Here is a 16,922-nt window from a genome sequence, read left to right as displayed (position 1 = left end):
GTAGTCTAGGCCCGACAGAGTCAGGTTTATTACAGCACCGAACGGTTTCAATCTTTCCGAGAAGACTAGAGAACCCGGGAACGAGGTTGGGACGGGTTATTTTATTGTTATTTGTTGTTTTCAGAACCAGGGACATAAGAAATATTTACTTTTGCGTTTAAGGTTACGTAAGTAAAAATTTTTGCCACTCAATGATTTAAACATAGATAATTTCGTTTTGCTACATTTAATATACAGTTTTTTAATACTACAGCCATCTAATATTCTGACTACCTTTCTATCTCTATTCTGATAATTTTGCAGACACGTATTCGTTCACACGGCTGAGAAGTGCCCCACGTTACAAGCTCTCAATACATGATATTTACACTAAATTGTAGAATCTTATATTTATTTTTACATACAAGTGAATTCTCTGTACAAATATATACAACTCGCCACCCTTAGCGCAAGTTTAGCGGCAAATGCGAGGCAAATATATTGAAGTTTCTTTGGGTGTTTCGCATAGCACGATAATTAAGATCAACCTCGGTTCGACAAATTATAGCAGGACAAAAAACCAAAGAATTAGGTAACTTCCATTTTACGGAAGTTAGTCAGACATTGTAAGTGACTATTTCTATCAGCGAACGAACATCGTATCGTTAATTTCAACAGTTAAATGTTGTTAAAGTTCATAATAAATAACCTTTGCATTAACTTATTTGCCTCTCTAATAGAGAGAATTTTAAATGCCGAGAATTGGTTACACCTTAACAGGTTTTCCTTTTGCCTTTCAGCGCCTATTAAGGCAATAGACGGTTAAGTGTATGCATGCAGACATTGTTAAACCATACACCTCAGCTGCTTTCTTTTACATTTTTCGATATTGCCATCTCTTTTAGTTTTCTTTCACGGGTTGAGACTGGAAATCATAAAATCAATATTACTTTCGTTACACATGACACACGACATTATGAAGCAGCTATCCTTGAACTAGGAGGAGAACGCTAGAAGACAGATGCAGGCGCGATAGATTAAAACGAATAACGAAGTTTTTTTTCAAGTTACCAACCAGGCATCCGCTGTTGCCACAAAAGGCCGGCGCCACGATGAAACACTGCAACGACCTGATGTAGGGCTGTGAGAATTTCCTATATCAGAGTTTTGTTATAGCAGGGAAAAACTTTAGCTAAGACTGTATCGACGTTGGATGGTCTCTCTCGCCCAAGTCTCAATACCCAGGACAGTGAAACGTCGTTAATACGACCTCGTTCGGGTCATGAAAATTGCGTCGTATTAACGGAGTAGTTTCGCATTATGACACTTAGCTTTTCTCAAATATTTCAATGAACTCTGACTATCAATGTACCTGATATCACACTCGAGCTGGTGTTGTAGCGGGTTCCACCATATATACATACTTGAAAATCCAGTACACTTCAGGCCACTTTTGATCAATTTGTACCCTTTGCAATAAACTCTCGCCAAGTAGCTTACAATTTTTTGCGAAATAGCCAAAACGAAACACAAAATGGCCAAGTTTCGGTTCTCGCATGTAAGCTCTGACAAAACCCTGGGTATAAGTTAACGTTATCTATTTACAGCAGTGGTACTTGCGCAACATGACAACAAAGCCATATCAGTAAGTACTTCATGACAGGCCAACATATAGTCTCCCTATGTATGTCCAAGTTGGTAAATGAAAATAACACGAATAGGGAGATTATAAGTTAACTTGACAAGAAGAACTTACCGCCATATCATTATTAAGTTAATTCACTGCGTGACACAGTTCATACGTTACTTTGCTTGCGTAACTCAGTGGGGTTACTGCCAGATTCAGAACCATTTTCTTCCTCTTCAATAACTTCATTTTTCAGCGAGGTTTCTATCATCATCAACTCTTCGTCCGATCCCTCCACATCATTCTCTACGCTGATTTCAGATTCCACTTTATTCACTTTCCGTTTTTCTCTTTCCTCTTGCTTAATCACCTCCAGCCACATTTTATAATTGTTCTCAATGTTTGTTATCAAATCACTCGTAATCTTACGCCGTTTCCTGCGTCGGGATTTTTTCGACTTTCTTCGTTCGCCTTCGGGATTTCTCGTCCCTTCTCCGCTAGATCCTTCGTCATCGCTCTCCAGCTCTGAACTGCTTGCGTCGGTCTCGACCCATTCCCCTGGCAGAAGACCCGCGTTAGCGTAGGCGTTATAGAGAGGGGCTACCAAATGATTGATAAAAGACTCTTGTAACTGCGCGACGTGCGGCTGGTCGCGATTCATGTAAGGAGAAATTGGCATTCCACGCGCAAGCTCTTCATCGCCCTGAAAACAAAATAACAGGACATTAATACACAGCTAGGTCACTAAAACCCGACTGATGGAACAACCGCCTGCAGATTGTTAGGGGCAACGTTTTTTCATTTATGTGATTGAGACCTTTTCCGGTTTTACAGGGCTCAAAGTTTAAATTTCAGTTTGGGAGCACTTGTGCTAACAGATGTATATTTTTAGGCGCACTGCCGAAATGTTAGGCGCACAGCTGAAAATGTTAGGAGCACAGCTTATAATGTTGGGAGCATCTATTTCAAAAGAAAAAGTAAAAAGCTTAACAGTGCCACGTTTATTTGTCATCTTCAGTTTGTTACTGTTACTTCAGTCCTGTGATTGATAAAACACAGCCGATTTGCTACACAGTAATACCGTTGTGATTTTTAATACTAATTTCTCCTTTGACAGTACAGTTGTGACTAAAGAAAACTTACACTTGAAAAACAATTCAATACTGACAACAATGAGTGTGTCGAACGAGAATGAAAGTTAATCATTAATGAATTTGTTAAATGCGCAATGACTTACATGTAACTGGAATACGACTTAAAAAACTTTCTTACCTGGAAAAAAGGCTCTTAATCCGCACTGTTTTTGTTTTGATTGACGTTAAAACTGAACGTTCGACATGATCGTCCATTGCGCAAAAAGTACTTTTTCCGTTCGTAACATATATTTGCATGTGTCAGCGGTGTTTATTACAAAACAGAAGAGTCTGGGATGGAGTAAAACATCGAAACGAAAACGAACATTTGAGTTCGTAGAATCCATTGGGAGAAAAGACCAATTAAACATAGTAGGAAGTCAGTCAGTCGCACTGTGCTTTGGGTTTTACCGCGCACAGGTGCGATTACACATGAATTTTTAGGCGCACAAACAAAAATCCAGTCGCATATGCGACCAGTTAGTCGCTAACTTTGAGCCCTGTTTTAAGTTGTTTAGAACCCTGGGTCCCCAAGCCTCATGCGCGGTTTCCAGTTCTCTGTAGTGAACCAATGACCCGCGGCTACGCCGAAACATTTCGCCTCGTGCGTCCTCGCGCGAGAAAATACTCTAGTACCCAGGGTGGTTGTTTTCCGATTAGCCACAAATAAAACAACATAAATATTAAAGACAAATAACACGCATCAAATAACGGGAGGCGAAGAGAGCGTACGAAACCAAAGGTTTTTAGAATTGCGATTCAATTTTATTTCTCACGTTGAGGTGCAATTGCACGTTGTTTAGCTGTACAAGAGCTCTACATTTCAAGTTGCGAGCGAAGCGGGCCGCGCGTTGTCTCCTCTCGTGACTCGCGTGCCACTCGCGCGATTTCTCACGATATCCCCCCAAAAGAAGAGCTTGCTCGCAGGCTAGTCGTAACTTGGACTTGAGCATCTCTTACTGATAAATTTGTTACCTCCACACATTAACTTTGTGGTCCTGCCACTGTCGGCATAGCCTGTTCAGATCGTGCACAGTGGCGAAAAAGAGAGTGACTTAAGAAAAAGGGAAACCCCGTCGCTGTTTTTTCCTGCTCGATTTTCTTCGATCAATCAAATCTGAACGCCTGGAACAGGCTAATCGTTGACCTCTCACATGGACTAAACGATCCCTTGCATGAAAAACCCTCAAAGAACACTGGTCATCATACCTGTTCATAAAATTCCTCAACAATCCGTTCGGTCCATCGAGTGTGCAAGTCTCTTCGCTTACTTGGCCCTGATATGTCTGCCATCTTAATACAGATCTGCAGTGTTAAGAGACGGTCCGCCTCTTGAGTCCAATCTACACCGCCCCCCTCAGAGATCTGTAATTCAAAACAGTGAAGAGTGATCAACCCCTCAATTTTGCGCAAAGATTCTCACGGCCTTCGCCGTTTGTTTGCACATCTCTTTAGCTACGGATCTGGAAGGCTGTTTGTCGTGTTTCCATTCTGGGTCCATTCAGGGTCAGAGTTTTGAAAAGGATGTAATAAAATGATCAGATAAAGACACAAAATGGAATGGTTAGGGTGTTACAAGCCACACACTCTTTTGCCTTTCGGGCCCGAAAAGTTGTCCCTGTTTCTATGTAGGTCAGGCGATCTATTCACTTTCCCGCTATCGTACAAAGAACACCCCCCTTTGAAGGTTTCTTTGCACATAACGAGTATAAAAACAAAATTAAAAGCTCTACTACCTTGGCATTGAACTCTGACAGCAAATCAAAGTGTCTCTTGAGGTCAGTGGCTAGGATAGCCTCGATGGCCAGAAATCTGAAGCGTTTAAATTCCACCGGTTCCATCTCGCACAAAAAATTATACTTAGGGTCGGACATGAGAAGAGAGAAAGCGGCGGCGGCGTGATGGTTTTCCAGTACTGATCTGTCATTATAAAGCAACGCCTGGGAAAAGAAAGGAACAAACAAAGATAATAGAGACCTTAGATTCTAGGACGAGAAGGACTACGAGAACGAGATTTGACTTAGTTTTTTCGCGTATTCTCAATTTATAGACACCACGGAAAGCTTGGTCTGACTCCGATTACTTCGAGTCGTTATTACTCCCTCAGTAACTGAGTAGCTGAGAGGAGAAAACGACTCGAAGAAATCGGATGAAATTCAGGCTACGGAAAGCTTCATTGCACTTCCCTTTCACGCAAAAAATTAGCACTGTCATCTTTACTGAAGGAGCTTAAGCTATCTCACGGCGCAAAATGATAAAACCTCTTGCAATTTATAACTTGTTTCCGTTACCACGACATTCTTGATGAAATTCGCAGTAGAATGACGACGGCAATCATGTTTTCCCGCCAAAATGACGCTGACTCACGCGCAAGCACTACTTAGGGTTGAGAAAATCTCAAACTCGTAGTCGTACTCGTCTCAGAATCTAAAGGTCTCTACTAAAAGCTGATCTGGATTTTCTACAATCCCAGAAAAAAGCAGTTGGGAAGGTTGTACATTTTAACAGTAGTCCATTTTACCCCCCCCCAAAAGAGATTTTTCTCTTTTGCTAATAATCCCCCGTCTCCCCAATTTAATGTTGGGATATAACAGAACACTACGTATACGAACATTAACGTTTTGCTCAACATTGGCCCAAGGGTGGAGGGAAGACGGAAAAAAGAGGTAAAAAGTAGCTGCCTTCCCAACCCTTTTGAGGATGATTGTAGGTTTGTAACAACATAGCTGGCTTCTCTTTTCTCTCAGATCATGCCATACCCATGTCTAAATTAGAGCCTTAAATTTCATGAGCTTCCTTCAGCCTTTTGGTTGCCTCTTCTTTTGTTCAAACTTACCTGCTGCGACAGTGTTGCGACAAGAAACGCATTTGTCCTTCCAGGATGGTCATAATCATGCATAGTGGCCGCAGTGTACAGCGCTAAAAGCTCTAACAGTGGAATGGAGTCCATTAAGGAACCATAATCTCCCTTGTTCGTTTTCTGTCGCCCTTCTCCGTTAAGCCCGCTGTCTGAATCCGACCCACTGTCCGTGCTTAATTTTGAGTTTATGGGACAGAATCCGGGTATCTCTTTTGTAGTCATGAAGAAAACCCCATGAAGAACGTCGGACGCATGTATACTATTGTGATCTGCAGAAAAGAGAATCATGGCACTCAGTCAAACTTCCCATTAAAAAAGACGACAAGAGCACAAGAACAACAAAATGTGTCATGGTGCTGCACACTAGGCTCTCCCAGGGCACTTCCCAAAAGTCAGAACAGGCTGGCTGGACAAATCAGACACTCAAGCTTTTTTAAAGCGTATGACTGTTGTGCATAATACTTAGGAATGGGCTGATCTGGCTGGATCGTTAAAACAAGGCCTTGTCACGCTAGTTGCTATCTTTTTGAAACGCTAAAACGTGTCCTCTCGTCAATTGAATTCTAACAATGGTCCGGTTTTGTTAATTCGAAGTATGTTTAGCTATTGGGCTTGTTTCCTTTCGTTGGTTGCTACAGATGGCAAGGATTGACATGGAATAAATCTTGAAAAATTTGCCCCCCACACCAAAAAATATCGTTATTAGTGCTCCCTGATGTTTGAAATCTTCTTCAGTACTCTACAGGAGTATTTTGTGTATGGATGACTGCAGCACAGAAACCTTGTGAACTATCCCCTTTAACCCTTTAAGCCCTAAGGGTGATCAGTATCAAAATTCTCCTCGTGATAACAATGCTTTTTATAACACATTGGTGCTGAGAATTAAGGCGATGATTGCACAAGATACAATGAGTTGATGCTTCAACAACTTTTCGTTACTACTTTTAAAGCAAACGTATAGTGACATCAAATGGGAATTTGAATTTTGATATTAGGGCTTAAGGGGTTAACAGTGGAATTCTCTTTATAACTGGACTGGTCCCGTCTGGGGGCCAATTCTGACAAATTAATGATAAGCACCCTTTTAAAGACCATGTAAAAATGCCAAGCCATTGCTGGAATTGATCACTGTAAAATACAGGAAAAAATGATAAAAAACATGATACTTACAAGGAATTTTGTGGTACCCATTTTCCAGGGTAAAGAAAAAATTCAAAAATTTGTCCATGGGAATTTTAAATGTCTCAAAGAGACCGACTTTCTGAAACACTTTGTGCGTTACCTGCAAAAATAAATATATGCAGACTGATCTGTAAACAGAAAATGAGGCCCAAGCAATAGCTGCAATCATGGACAAAAGTCTTGGGACACATTTGCATTAATTTGTGAGGATTTTTTTCAATTCACACATGCCCCAACCCCACAAACAACATTGGACACCAGTATCCAGATTTTCTTTTCAAGTTTCAATATTGCACTGCAGTGTTGGGGGAGGAGAACTGCAAGAAAATTTCGAACAGCATGCACTGTTTCATAAGGGCACCCAGAAACATAAAATACTAAGACTTTTGTCCAGGATTGTAGCTTCTTAAGAAACACCAGCACAGTATCCTCCAGTTATACACTATAAGTATCGCAGTCCTCCCGCAGACGTTAATTTTATAAGTCCCATTTATTATCATTCATTCAGAATATTTCTCTGTTTCTGATTAACTCAAATCTCTCAGCTAATTCTTAAAACCATAAGTGTTAACCACATTTGGAAGACATTTGTGATATCCAGGAAAATGATGTCAGTAGTACAGAATTGGATATTGCTGGAAAATGGGACAGCAACTAAGGAGCCCAGGGAACAAAGTTGTGTTAGCTCGGCTGTTTTGGTAGTGCTGGAGAAAAAGGCCAAAACTTTTACAAGTTTGTGGAGAAGAAAAAGCCAATTTACTGCGTGACAACATAGCAAGAACAGCAAAAAATACAACTTTACAGGGCTCAAAATTGCGACTAATACGGTCATCAATGCATCTAACATTTTCTCCTTGGGAACTAAAAATTCTGGTTTAGTCACCACTTTGGCAACCAGATTTCTCTGTGATTTAGATTTAAGTTAAAAAGTAAAGTTAAAACAAACACTTCATTTTGTCTTGCTTTCATCATAAAAAATGTGCCAAATTGCATAAACAAATCCAGCTTACCTCCAAATTTATACCAACTTTTGTGCGCAATATTTTCAAACAATCAAATCTGATGGATCATGCCATACTATGAGCTGCGTCATTTACATTAAACAAACTAGTGACTAAAAATTTGCATCTGGCGACTATATTTCTCCAGTTGGTTGCCAAAAGGTGACCAGGGGATTTTTTTAATTTCGAGCTTTGCTTTATATGAATTCGGCCAAGAAAAGGCAAATGAAGATGAATACCAACACGTTGATCCTAGTATTAAAAGCATGTCATTAAAGTATGAATAATATTATTTTGAATGAATAATAAAACAGCAATACTTGGATTCAGCTTTCGTATGATCTCAAGAATTATGCAAATCTTGGACGGTATTATTCGCTGAAGCCGAACACGCTCCTCAATCTGCACAATTCTTCAAATCATACACAGCCTCGTCCAATATAGTCAACTCCTGCCTTGTGGACACCCCGCTATAACAGACACCCAGCTAACACGGACAGAAGCTAAATCCCCGGCAAAAACAGATTACAGATGTTTGACTGAAATAAACTATTATAGATTCTTGCTAACGAGAACACTAACTCGAGGTCCCTACAGTGTCCACTATAAGTCAATGTATAGATTTTTTGTCCGCCAGGACAAAAAAAAGGGGCCGTTAGAGAGAGGTGGCCGTTAGCGGATGTTCGACTGTAATCATAGCAAGAGTCCAAAATAGCAGGGTATGTCCAAGAATTTCCTTAGAAAATTGCTTCTAAGGCTTGGGAGAAAAAAACAAAAGAAGTGTATTATTCATCCCTTAATGACAACTTAGGTGATTTCTTTTACCTTATTCCGCCAAGCGTCAGTGCAATGTTTGAATTTTAATAATCCAAAATTGCTCGTTTAGCTTCCTCTAACACCTAATATGTTCCCTTACCTGTGTCAAGATATACCCATGTTCAGAAGCATCAAATATTGGAAAGTTCCAATCTGTGACCTGATCTAAAAGTTTATCAAGTTCCTTTGACCTGGGCAACACTGGAGTGTCTTCATTCAAATTATTAGACTCTTTTTCTGTGTCTTTAGTTATTCGGTTAGTTTTATTTTCCTCTTCAGTTGATACAGAAGCATCATTATGACAGTCACAAGTACATGGCGTAGAAATATTTGAATCACTTCCACTGCAGCTTTTTCCATCTGGTTGTTGTTCAGCCTGCTCAAGTGCATCTTTAACAAGCTGTGTTTCCTCCCTGCTAAGTCTTCTGAATACATTTGATGAGGCGAACATTCTATCGGGAGATTTTCTCAACAAATTTGGTGACGACGATGAAGACACAGTCCCTCGATCGGGGGACCTCCTTGGAATAAGAGGTGACCCCGATGGTGCCATCTCAGGTGATAATTTGCGTGCCAAAACTGGTGAGCCTTGTGCTGGAAAACTATGGCTGAAGCACGCAGGTCTGTGTTTGGCATATGTCTCTTGAGGGCCATTTTTAGTACTTGTGACAGCACCCTCCGCTAAGGGTGAAGATTTTGGAGAACTCTTAATTGTAAGAGTAGCAGTATTTGAATTATTATGTTCAGTAAAAGTTAGAACTGGAGTACTCCGCCCCAGTGTAACATCAGGATCAAGAGTGGGCATGCCAGTTGCAGATGTAGTTGTTGTCCATGTACTTGACATGCGTCTTCCTGTAGCAATTAAATTGCGTCGAATTCTCTGCAGTTGCAACAACAAGACATTAATGATGACTTTAATGCTACATTTTTCTCTTTTACTTAAGAGAACAAACAAAAACAATAGTTTTGCATCCATTGTACACCTAAGGCATTTGAGATCATTTTGAAATGTGATGTTGCATTTAACAACATTGACAAGGGTTCCTTGGTTTGCTTGGAAGTCCAAAACATCTCCCTGCCATTTAGAACTTCACCCCATTTTTACAAATTTCCTTTATTTTGGCAATCGCTTATAGCACTGTTGATTTGGAAGTTATGCCAATAGCATGATCAACTACACAAGGACATTCCAGTAAGGAAAGTACATAGTCACATGATTTGTCCTTGGAGCAAGCAGCTCTCACAGTTTTCTTACCAGGAGCTTCTTCTGGTTCATCCTAGTTGATGATTTTGTTAGAGAATGCCTGGACCCTTGCCTATTTCCTGCCCTGGGAAAGAGCATTCCAATCTTAAATCACAACACCATTCATTTCATCTATAATTTTCTGCCAGCTTTCATAGCCAGTCTCCTCTTGTTAAGGACGGACCACTAGGAAAGTTATGGGGGGGGGGGGGGGGAGATTTTCAAGCTGCAGGAATTTTTTTTTAGGCAATAGCATGAATATTTTTTAGGATTAATTGGTGTGCAAGAATTTTTTTTCATTTAATTTTCCCTTGCGCGAATATTTTTTTTGTACTTCACCTGCCCCCCTATCAGTTTTTTAAAGGTCCGTCCCTTAGCACAAGATATTAATAATATTAGTATTATTTTCCTGTGCAGAATACTTACCCCCACCATGGGTAAAGATAAGTCATCCTTCAAATCTGGCTGATCTTTGACTTTATCCTCCTGGTGCTCATCACGGAATTTCTCAATGAGTGGTGACATTGGGGACACAAAAGGGCGTTGTCCCACGTGGAAAGCCGTGGGAGGAGCTATCATTGTGCTGATTATTTTAAGGATGCTTGCCACATTGGGTGGCAAATTGGAATCTGCAAGCAAGTCGGAGATCATGCCATGGGCTTCTCCTAATGTTGTGTAGTCAACTGAACCCTATCATGGAAAACAAAAGCAGTCATCTTCACACAAAGATGTGGTTGTGTACAGAAGCAAAATTTTATAATTTTATAGGATGACAAAAGACTCCCTAAAGTTACTTGGTAATACTAATTCAAGAGATTTTTCATCTCCTCATCCAAATTGTTCTGGTAAAACATTCCTCTTGTTGCTATAGAGTAAGTAACAAAACTTACACCACACTTTCAGAAATCCACATGCTGTATGTATCAGTGTATTTGTTGTTAATCTGCAGCATTTTCATGACTTTGGAAGTCAAATGACTGTTTACCCAGTTGATTAATTACATCAAGCAATCTCCTAAAATAACAGTCACCTTGAATGATCACTCATGTTATTAAACCAACTTTCTAAGCTTTTTTTGATCTATTTTTTCCATACAGCTGTCATCAGTCATATCAAATTTCTGCTCATAAATACTTCATAACTATTCAAAACATCTCATCAAAATTTCACAGAAACAACCCAAAATGGTAAGTACTTATCCTGACTTCTCATGCACACAAAATAATTGATTGACAACTTGAATGCCCTTCTCTCAAAAAAGAAAAAAAAAAATTCCAGGGTCAGGTTGTTTAAAGTTGGGATAAGATAACACAGGCCAGGGTAGATCAAACTGTGAATTCAGATATGAAACCTTAAAAAGCAAATTAAGTGTACTCCTTGTTATCAACAATTTGATGATTGGATGCTCTGAAAAAATAGAAAAAATTATTTGAGAAAATGCTTTTGCCCAAAGAACTGAAAAAGAAAACCACATTAAAATTTAACCCTGGGTTAGCGCTGGCTGGTGACACTGGAGAGGAACAACTAACCTGGAGTTTCAAGATACTACATGACATTAATCAATGCGAAAAAGAAAAAAATAACAATATCAATGAAAAATATAAAATGCAGTATTCACAGTGGAAAAATAAAATTTACACTACTTCTGCTGTTTAATAGTGAATGGTTGCTAATATAACTTCTTAAGATTGCAATGAATACAATCCTGTGACTACAGGCACAAGAGAAAAGTGGATACAAACATACTAAGAAATAAAACAAATTTTCACTCATGAGATTTGGTTACAAAAAAAGTAAAAAAAAAAACTTTCTAACACTTCCCCTGTCATATGTTACTAGCATTGGTGATAGACATCGTAATGGCACCTAAAGACATCTTCAGTACTATGTGGATCTCTCACACAATTTTTAAGACATAATAATGCCTCTGCCCTGTCTTATAAACTTTGTCAGCGATAGAAAAGGAACCCATAGAACTTCATTACAGTAGAAGCTCTCCTAATGGACACTCTCATAATCCTTTAAACCAAAGATCAAAATTTGAATTCTCATTTGTTGCCCCTATTTATTTCCTACAGAAGTAGTGGGGAGAAGTTGATAAAATATCAAGCAAATTCATCTTGTGTGATCATGTCCGTAATTCTCATGACCACTATGTTTTACAAACCATTGATTTTACAAGGAGAAATTTGATGCTGATCACTCTTAAGGCTTAAAGGGATAAGTGGACAGCTCTACTCACAGCTGCCTTCACAAAACCACGTTTTTCTCAACTCCCATAAAAACTCTGAATTTTTATATGAATTCCCATAATATAAGTGGCCAACTCCAGTTATTGATGCCATTTTTGTGTCCCGAATAATACCTTTTATTAAAAACTGAATCATTGGATAACGCAATTCTAGAGCTCCAATTGGCTTAGCCATTGGGGTATATGAGCCATCATACCATGCTCTCCAAATATGGTAACTGTACGCATCTGCTCAAAATCAAAAACAAGCTGAAAATAGTTGTTTTTACAAATCAAGTCGGGAAGAATTCTTGATATTTTGTAGGTGTTTTTAATAAAACAACAATTATTCCACTCGTGCTTGTTTGATATGAGATGACTATAGCCAACTCGGCGCTAAGTGCCTAATGTTGGCTATCTACCATCTCATATCTAATGCGCACTTGTGGAATAATAAACACTGGACATACCAACTCTTACTAAATAGAGACCATAATATTTATTACATGCAGACTTTTGAATACATGGTTCAAGATTAACATGGTTGATGAGCAAATCATTTTACATCTTTTGTCCAACAAAAGTTGGACAGTGTATCATGCCATATTGAATGGCAATTCAACAAGTTAAACCCTAAATGACAACAAAGATGGGCTGTACTTCATTTAACAAGGCGCAGCTTGTTGAACAAAGAGAGTCATCATGGTACATTTGTAACCTTCTTCACGCAACAAGTTGCAAAATAGCTCAATGATTGTTGAGGAACAAAACGTTGAATAATGGTGAACTGGGTCTCTTCAGCTTTACAAGTGATTAGGAAACTGTGCTGGCTTTATGTCAATCAAACTCATTCAAATCACAAAACTATAGTCTAAGGCACTCTTTCCTGATACTAAAGTACTCACAACAATACAAACATTAACAAGATTATACCAATACAATTGGAAAACTAAATTAACAATTATTGTCCAAACAAACAGAGGGAACTGCCATTAAGAGATTAGGTTTCTAGTGTACAATTCAATTCTAAAAGATTTCAGGCACCTTTTTATATTATAGGATTATAGCATTTAGCATTATGCCCAAAAGTGGTTTGGTCACTGAAGGTGAAACATTGTCCAGACAGAAATTACCACTGAACATAATGTCACTTCATTAAGACAGGCAAGATTAGCAGATCTGCATCTCATTGTGGGGAGACCTATGAAGAATGTTCAACATGACTCCAACAAACTAAACAGTGAGATTTTCTGTTTTTGAAGATGGCACAACTCCCTCTTAATTGCATAATTGGGTGCCAATAAACTAAACAGCGAGATTTTCCCCTTTGGAAGATGGCACAACCCCTCCTTAATTGCATAATTGGCTGCCATTGTATCAAGCAATTTAGCAAGATCTAGCATTTACATATGCACATTCTTCCCAGTAAGCAAAGTGGAAAATGTTATGAATGTAAACAATTCCAGATAATCTAAGGGCCATGACCCGATTTCTATGACATACACTTAGCAAATGACAAAATATCTGTTCCTTTGTAGTCAAGTTTTTAACTCTTTTGTGGCCATGCATTGTTGAACTTCACAATGGATGCATTGCCAAGCTAAAAGCTAGAGCTAAATAGATTTACATGACCTCGTTTTCAAAGTAAATAACTAGAGAGCTTTTTATAAGCGCAACTTGACACTGGCGAGAATAGTTATATATCTCTTTCAACAGCACTCAAACCTGAGCCACTTAAAAATGACAACACACGCACAAAACTCTCACAGATTAGGATAAATTAATCGTCCTTCTGCACTCTGATTTCCATATTCTCTAAATTTAAGTGTGATTGACAACGAAAATCCGATCTGATTTTCTAGCGTATTTACTGATTTGGTCACTCATGAGCACGTTTCTATATATTGCACCGTTCAGAGCACAAGTATTTGGTTAAGAGACGAATTGGAAAGTAAACCGCGGACCTGATCACTTATAAGTTAACGAAATATCAGGCATTCTCCAATGTTTATCCTTTTAACAAATAATGTGCCTGAAAAACATTATCCTTCGTTGAACGTACGGAGAAACAAAAGCACCCAATTCGATTAGTTCTTGACGCGCTAGAAACAGAAGTAAGACTTTTGAGTATATTGTTCCAGAACTGTTGCAACATCTGTAAACAAAGGCAAGAAGATTTTAAACATTTTCTGACGCGGCCGCAAAAACTAGGTCTTGTCCTCAACTCAGGAAATATTAATATTTTACCAAAATTAGCCCGGTATTGCAATTTTGAGCTGTTAGTCATTAGCTTTAATTTGCCAAACCGAAGTACGATTTTGACTTGTGGGAAACGGACAGTTGTTTTTTGTGTCATTTGCAAAATCTACAATTACATCTCCAACCTTACAATAAGAATTAGTCGAAAAGTACGCAGCTTAAAGCAATAACACACTGCAATTCACAGTGTCTGACCAAGACAGAGACCCAAAGCTCGTTGGACTGAAATTAATGATCATATTTTCGTTTTCTGATGAGGAGCTTTTACTGAAAAACGATGCGAAAGCCACAAATCCAAGCTCTTTCAAATCTAGCCAAGCTTCGCCAGATTACGAATAATTTCCATAACAAATGTTGAAGAACCAACAAAGAAATGATAATATATTGCACAACAAAAATTGGTGAGTATTGCAGGTGATTTGAGATAAAAAGGGTTGCTAAGATTAGAGATGCTTCATAAATCTTGCCGTACAAACAGCAAACATTCAATCCAGCATCCAGTTCCACCAAACAACACCAGCCGAATTTCAAAGAACCTAGAGTAAACATACGCTATTCAAGTTCACAGAGATTGTGACCTGATATTTTGGAAGATTTTTAATAATCGCGCTCATGAAAGATTAATGCGAATCCGAATGTACATCGCGTACAGTGGGTTTTCTCCCCGCCGCTCGTTCGAGAACACTCAATCGCATGGAAAAGAACAGCATTGAAGAAATCAAAGGCGCCGCTGGCTCCCAAAGTGAACACCAGCTCTACTGTAAAAATACAAACAGAAGGCCCACTGTAAACAGTATAACAATAAATACAGGAAAAATTTTGAATGAACGACTTGTGTCTCGATCATGTATAAATGCTAAATTAGACGAAATCTCGATGGCAAATCCATTCTTGTCTAAAACCTCGGGTTGACAGGTCAAAGATCCTGGTTAGTTATAAACTGCTCTTCCAGCCCATTAATATAAAGATCGTAATCTATAGCTAAGGAAATAATCGATGCATTCTCATAGCTTCCCTACCTTTGGTTGAGTTCCTAGCGCTGGAAGCGAAGGTCTTCTCCGGCTATTTAAACTGCTAGTGGATGAAACGCTGGAAGTTCGCCTTCGTATTAAAGGAGCTTTGCTTTGAATAGCTTCACCCGCAGTTGCAGAGAAAAACGCTTGAATGTTTCTTGATAATATCAGCCCACTAAATGCTGAAAAATAGGCCAAAAATGGCCGGAGAAACGATGGAATATCGCGAAGAGTTATCCAGCAGGACATGCGAGCTGTGGTAAGAAGCAGCAGCGCTACACTGGTAGGAAGAATTTTTAGTTTTGAAAATACAGTTGTTACTAACCCAGCCATTACCAGGGTAAAGAGAAACGTAGTTCGAAGGAAATCTGATCCACCGAGGATAACTTGTGTACAAAGCTCTCCTAACAGACAAACGGGAAACACAACATAGGAGATCTGGCTTTTACAGTATTTATGAATGAGTAGCTCTGCCCAATAAAAGACGCAAACCAGACAAACTAGGGGCAAAAAAATTGTAAAAATTCGCTGAATGATTGTGCAAACTCCCTGAAGAACTCCCTCGGGAACCGAAGCAAAGACGAGCCAAAGAAGGCACAGAATTATAAATCCACTGCCCGATTCGACGGGCCCAACTTTTAACTTGCCATTCAGAAATGTCCAAGACGTGAACTGCGGCCTGTCAACCGAAGCGACCGAAGCAGTTATATATCCATTGTAGGTTTCTTTGTCTTTCTCTTTAAGCTGGGGCTCTTTTAGAAGATTAAGCTCTCCTGGACGAGCCATATTTATTTATAGCATTCCCAAATTCGCCAAAAATATAATTTAAAAAATAGAACTCCCCACCGCCGCAACAAACATGCTAGTTCGCTCACTCGCTATTCCTTTTGCAAGCGATTGGTGTCTTTCGGTTCACGCTCGTTTCGCTAGGTATCCTGGGAAAAAAAAATAACCAATAATAGCACAGCATTTTATCTTTTATTGTTGATCATTTGAAGCGTTGACGTCATTCCTGTCACGCGAAAATCGTCTTTTTGGAAAGAAAAATTGTCAAATTTTGAAAGGAGACTAAAAAGGTCGTTTCCCACGCAATTGATCTTCCTTTTTAGCTAAATTAAGCCTTGCTTTACGTAAATCACTCGTCAAAATAGAGACTTATTAATACAGTAGGCGAAAATGACTCCAAATTACCATGAAGAATTTTCCTGAATGCAAAACAGATCATCTTAGACGAAGTTGAAAGTAATTTGTGTTTTTGCACGAAGAGGACGATTTCAGGCTGTGACGCAGTTCGTTACACGTTGTGTGCGATCTGCAATTAACTGCTCAATTCGGCAATAGTTGAATGTAATGACAAGGAAAAATACGAACGTTTGTATTTATAAACGTCCAATCGATCTTTTTAATCTATATTTTGCCTGAATCTCTTTATTCGCGCGATCTCATAAACAGTGAAGTTTTCTATCGATGTATTAAACGAACGGTGTACCAAACCAATTTTCACATTCGCGAAAACAATCCCGTAATTTGGAGAGAGTTTCCGCCAAAACAACTGAAGATTTCAAAACACCGAAAACTA

The 16,922-nt window shown here is 39.0% G+C and overlaps 1 protein-coding gene across 1 annotated transcript; it reads right to left on the bottom strand.

Annotated features, from left to right (window-relative positions):
- Positions 1–207: 207 nt before the first annotated feature.
- Positions 208–16,246, bottom strand: LOC140935468 (cGMP-inhibited 3',5'-cyclic phosphodiesterase 3A-like). The gene is made up of 8 exons (XM_073385015.1): positions 15,350–16,246; positions 10,268–10,531; positions 8,699–9,478; positions 6,770–6,881; positions 5,576–5,868; positions 4,476–4,679; positions 3,949–4,104; positions 208–2,309 (listed from the first exon to the last, which is right to left on the bottom strand). Exons 1-8 carry the CDS (start codon positions 16,127–16,129, stop codon positions 1,776–1,778), a joined length of 3,123 nt encoding a protein of 1,040 aa, XP_073241116.1. The 5' UTR covers positions 16,130–16,246; the 3' UTR covers positions 208–1,775.
- Positions 16,247–16,922: the final 676 nt, after the last annotated feature.

Source organism: Porites lutea, chromosome 4 (assembly GCF_958299795.1).
Source record: "Porites lutea chromosome 4, jaPorLute2.1, whole genome shotgun sequence".
Classification (NCBI taxonomy): domain Eukaryota; kingdom Metazoa; phylum Cnidaria; class Anthozoa; order Scleractinia; family Poritidae; genus Porites; species Porites lutea.
Note: the sequence above shows the minus strand (reverse complement) of the source record. Positions and strands in the feature narration are given on the sequence as shown.

Coding starts and splice junctions, on each gene's coding strand:
- LOC140935468 (XM_073385015.1), bottom strand. CDS start 16,129: ATGGCTCGTCCAGGAGAGCTTAATCTTCTAAAAGAGCCCCAGCTTAAA. Junction 5,869..6,769: donor TGGGTACCACAAAATTCCTT/GTAAGTATCATG, acceptor TCTTTTCTGCAG/ATCACAATAGTATACATGCG. Junction 4,680..5,575: donor TCGCAACACTGTCGCAGCAG/GTAAGTTTGAAC, acceptor TTCTTTTCCCAG/GCGTTGCTTTATAATGACAG.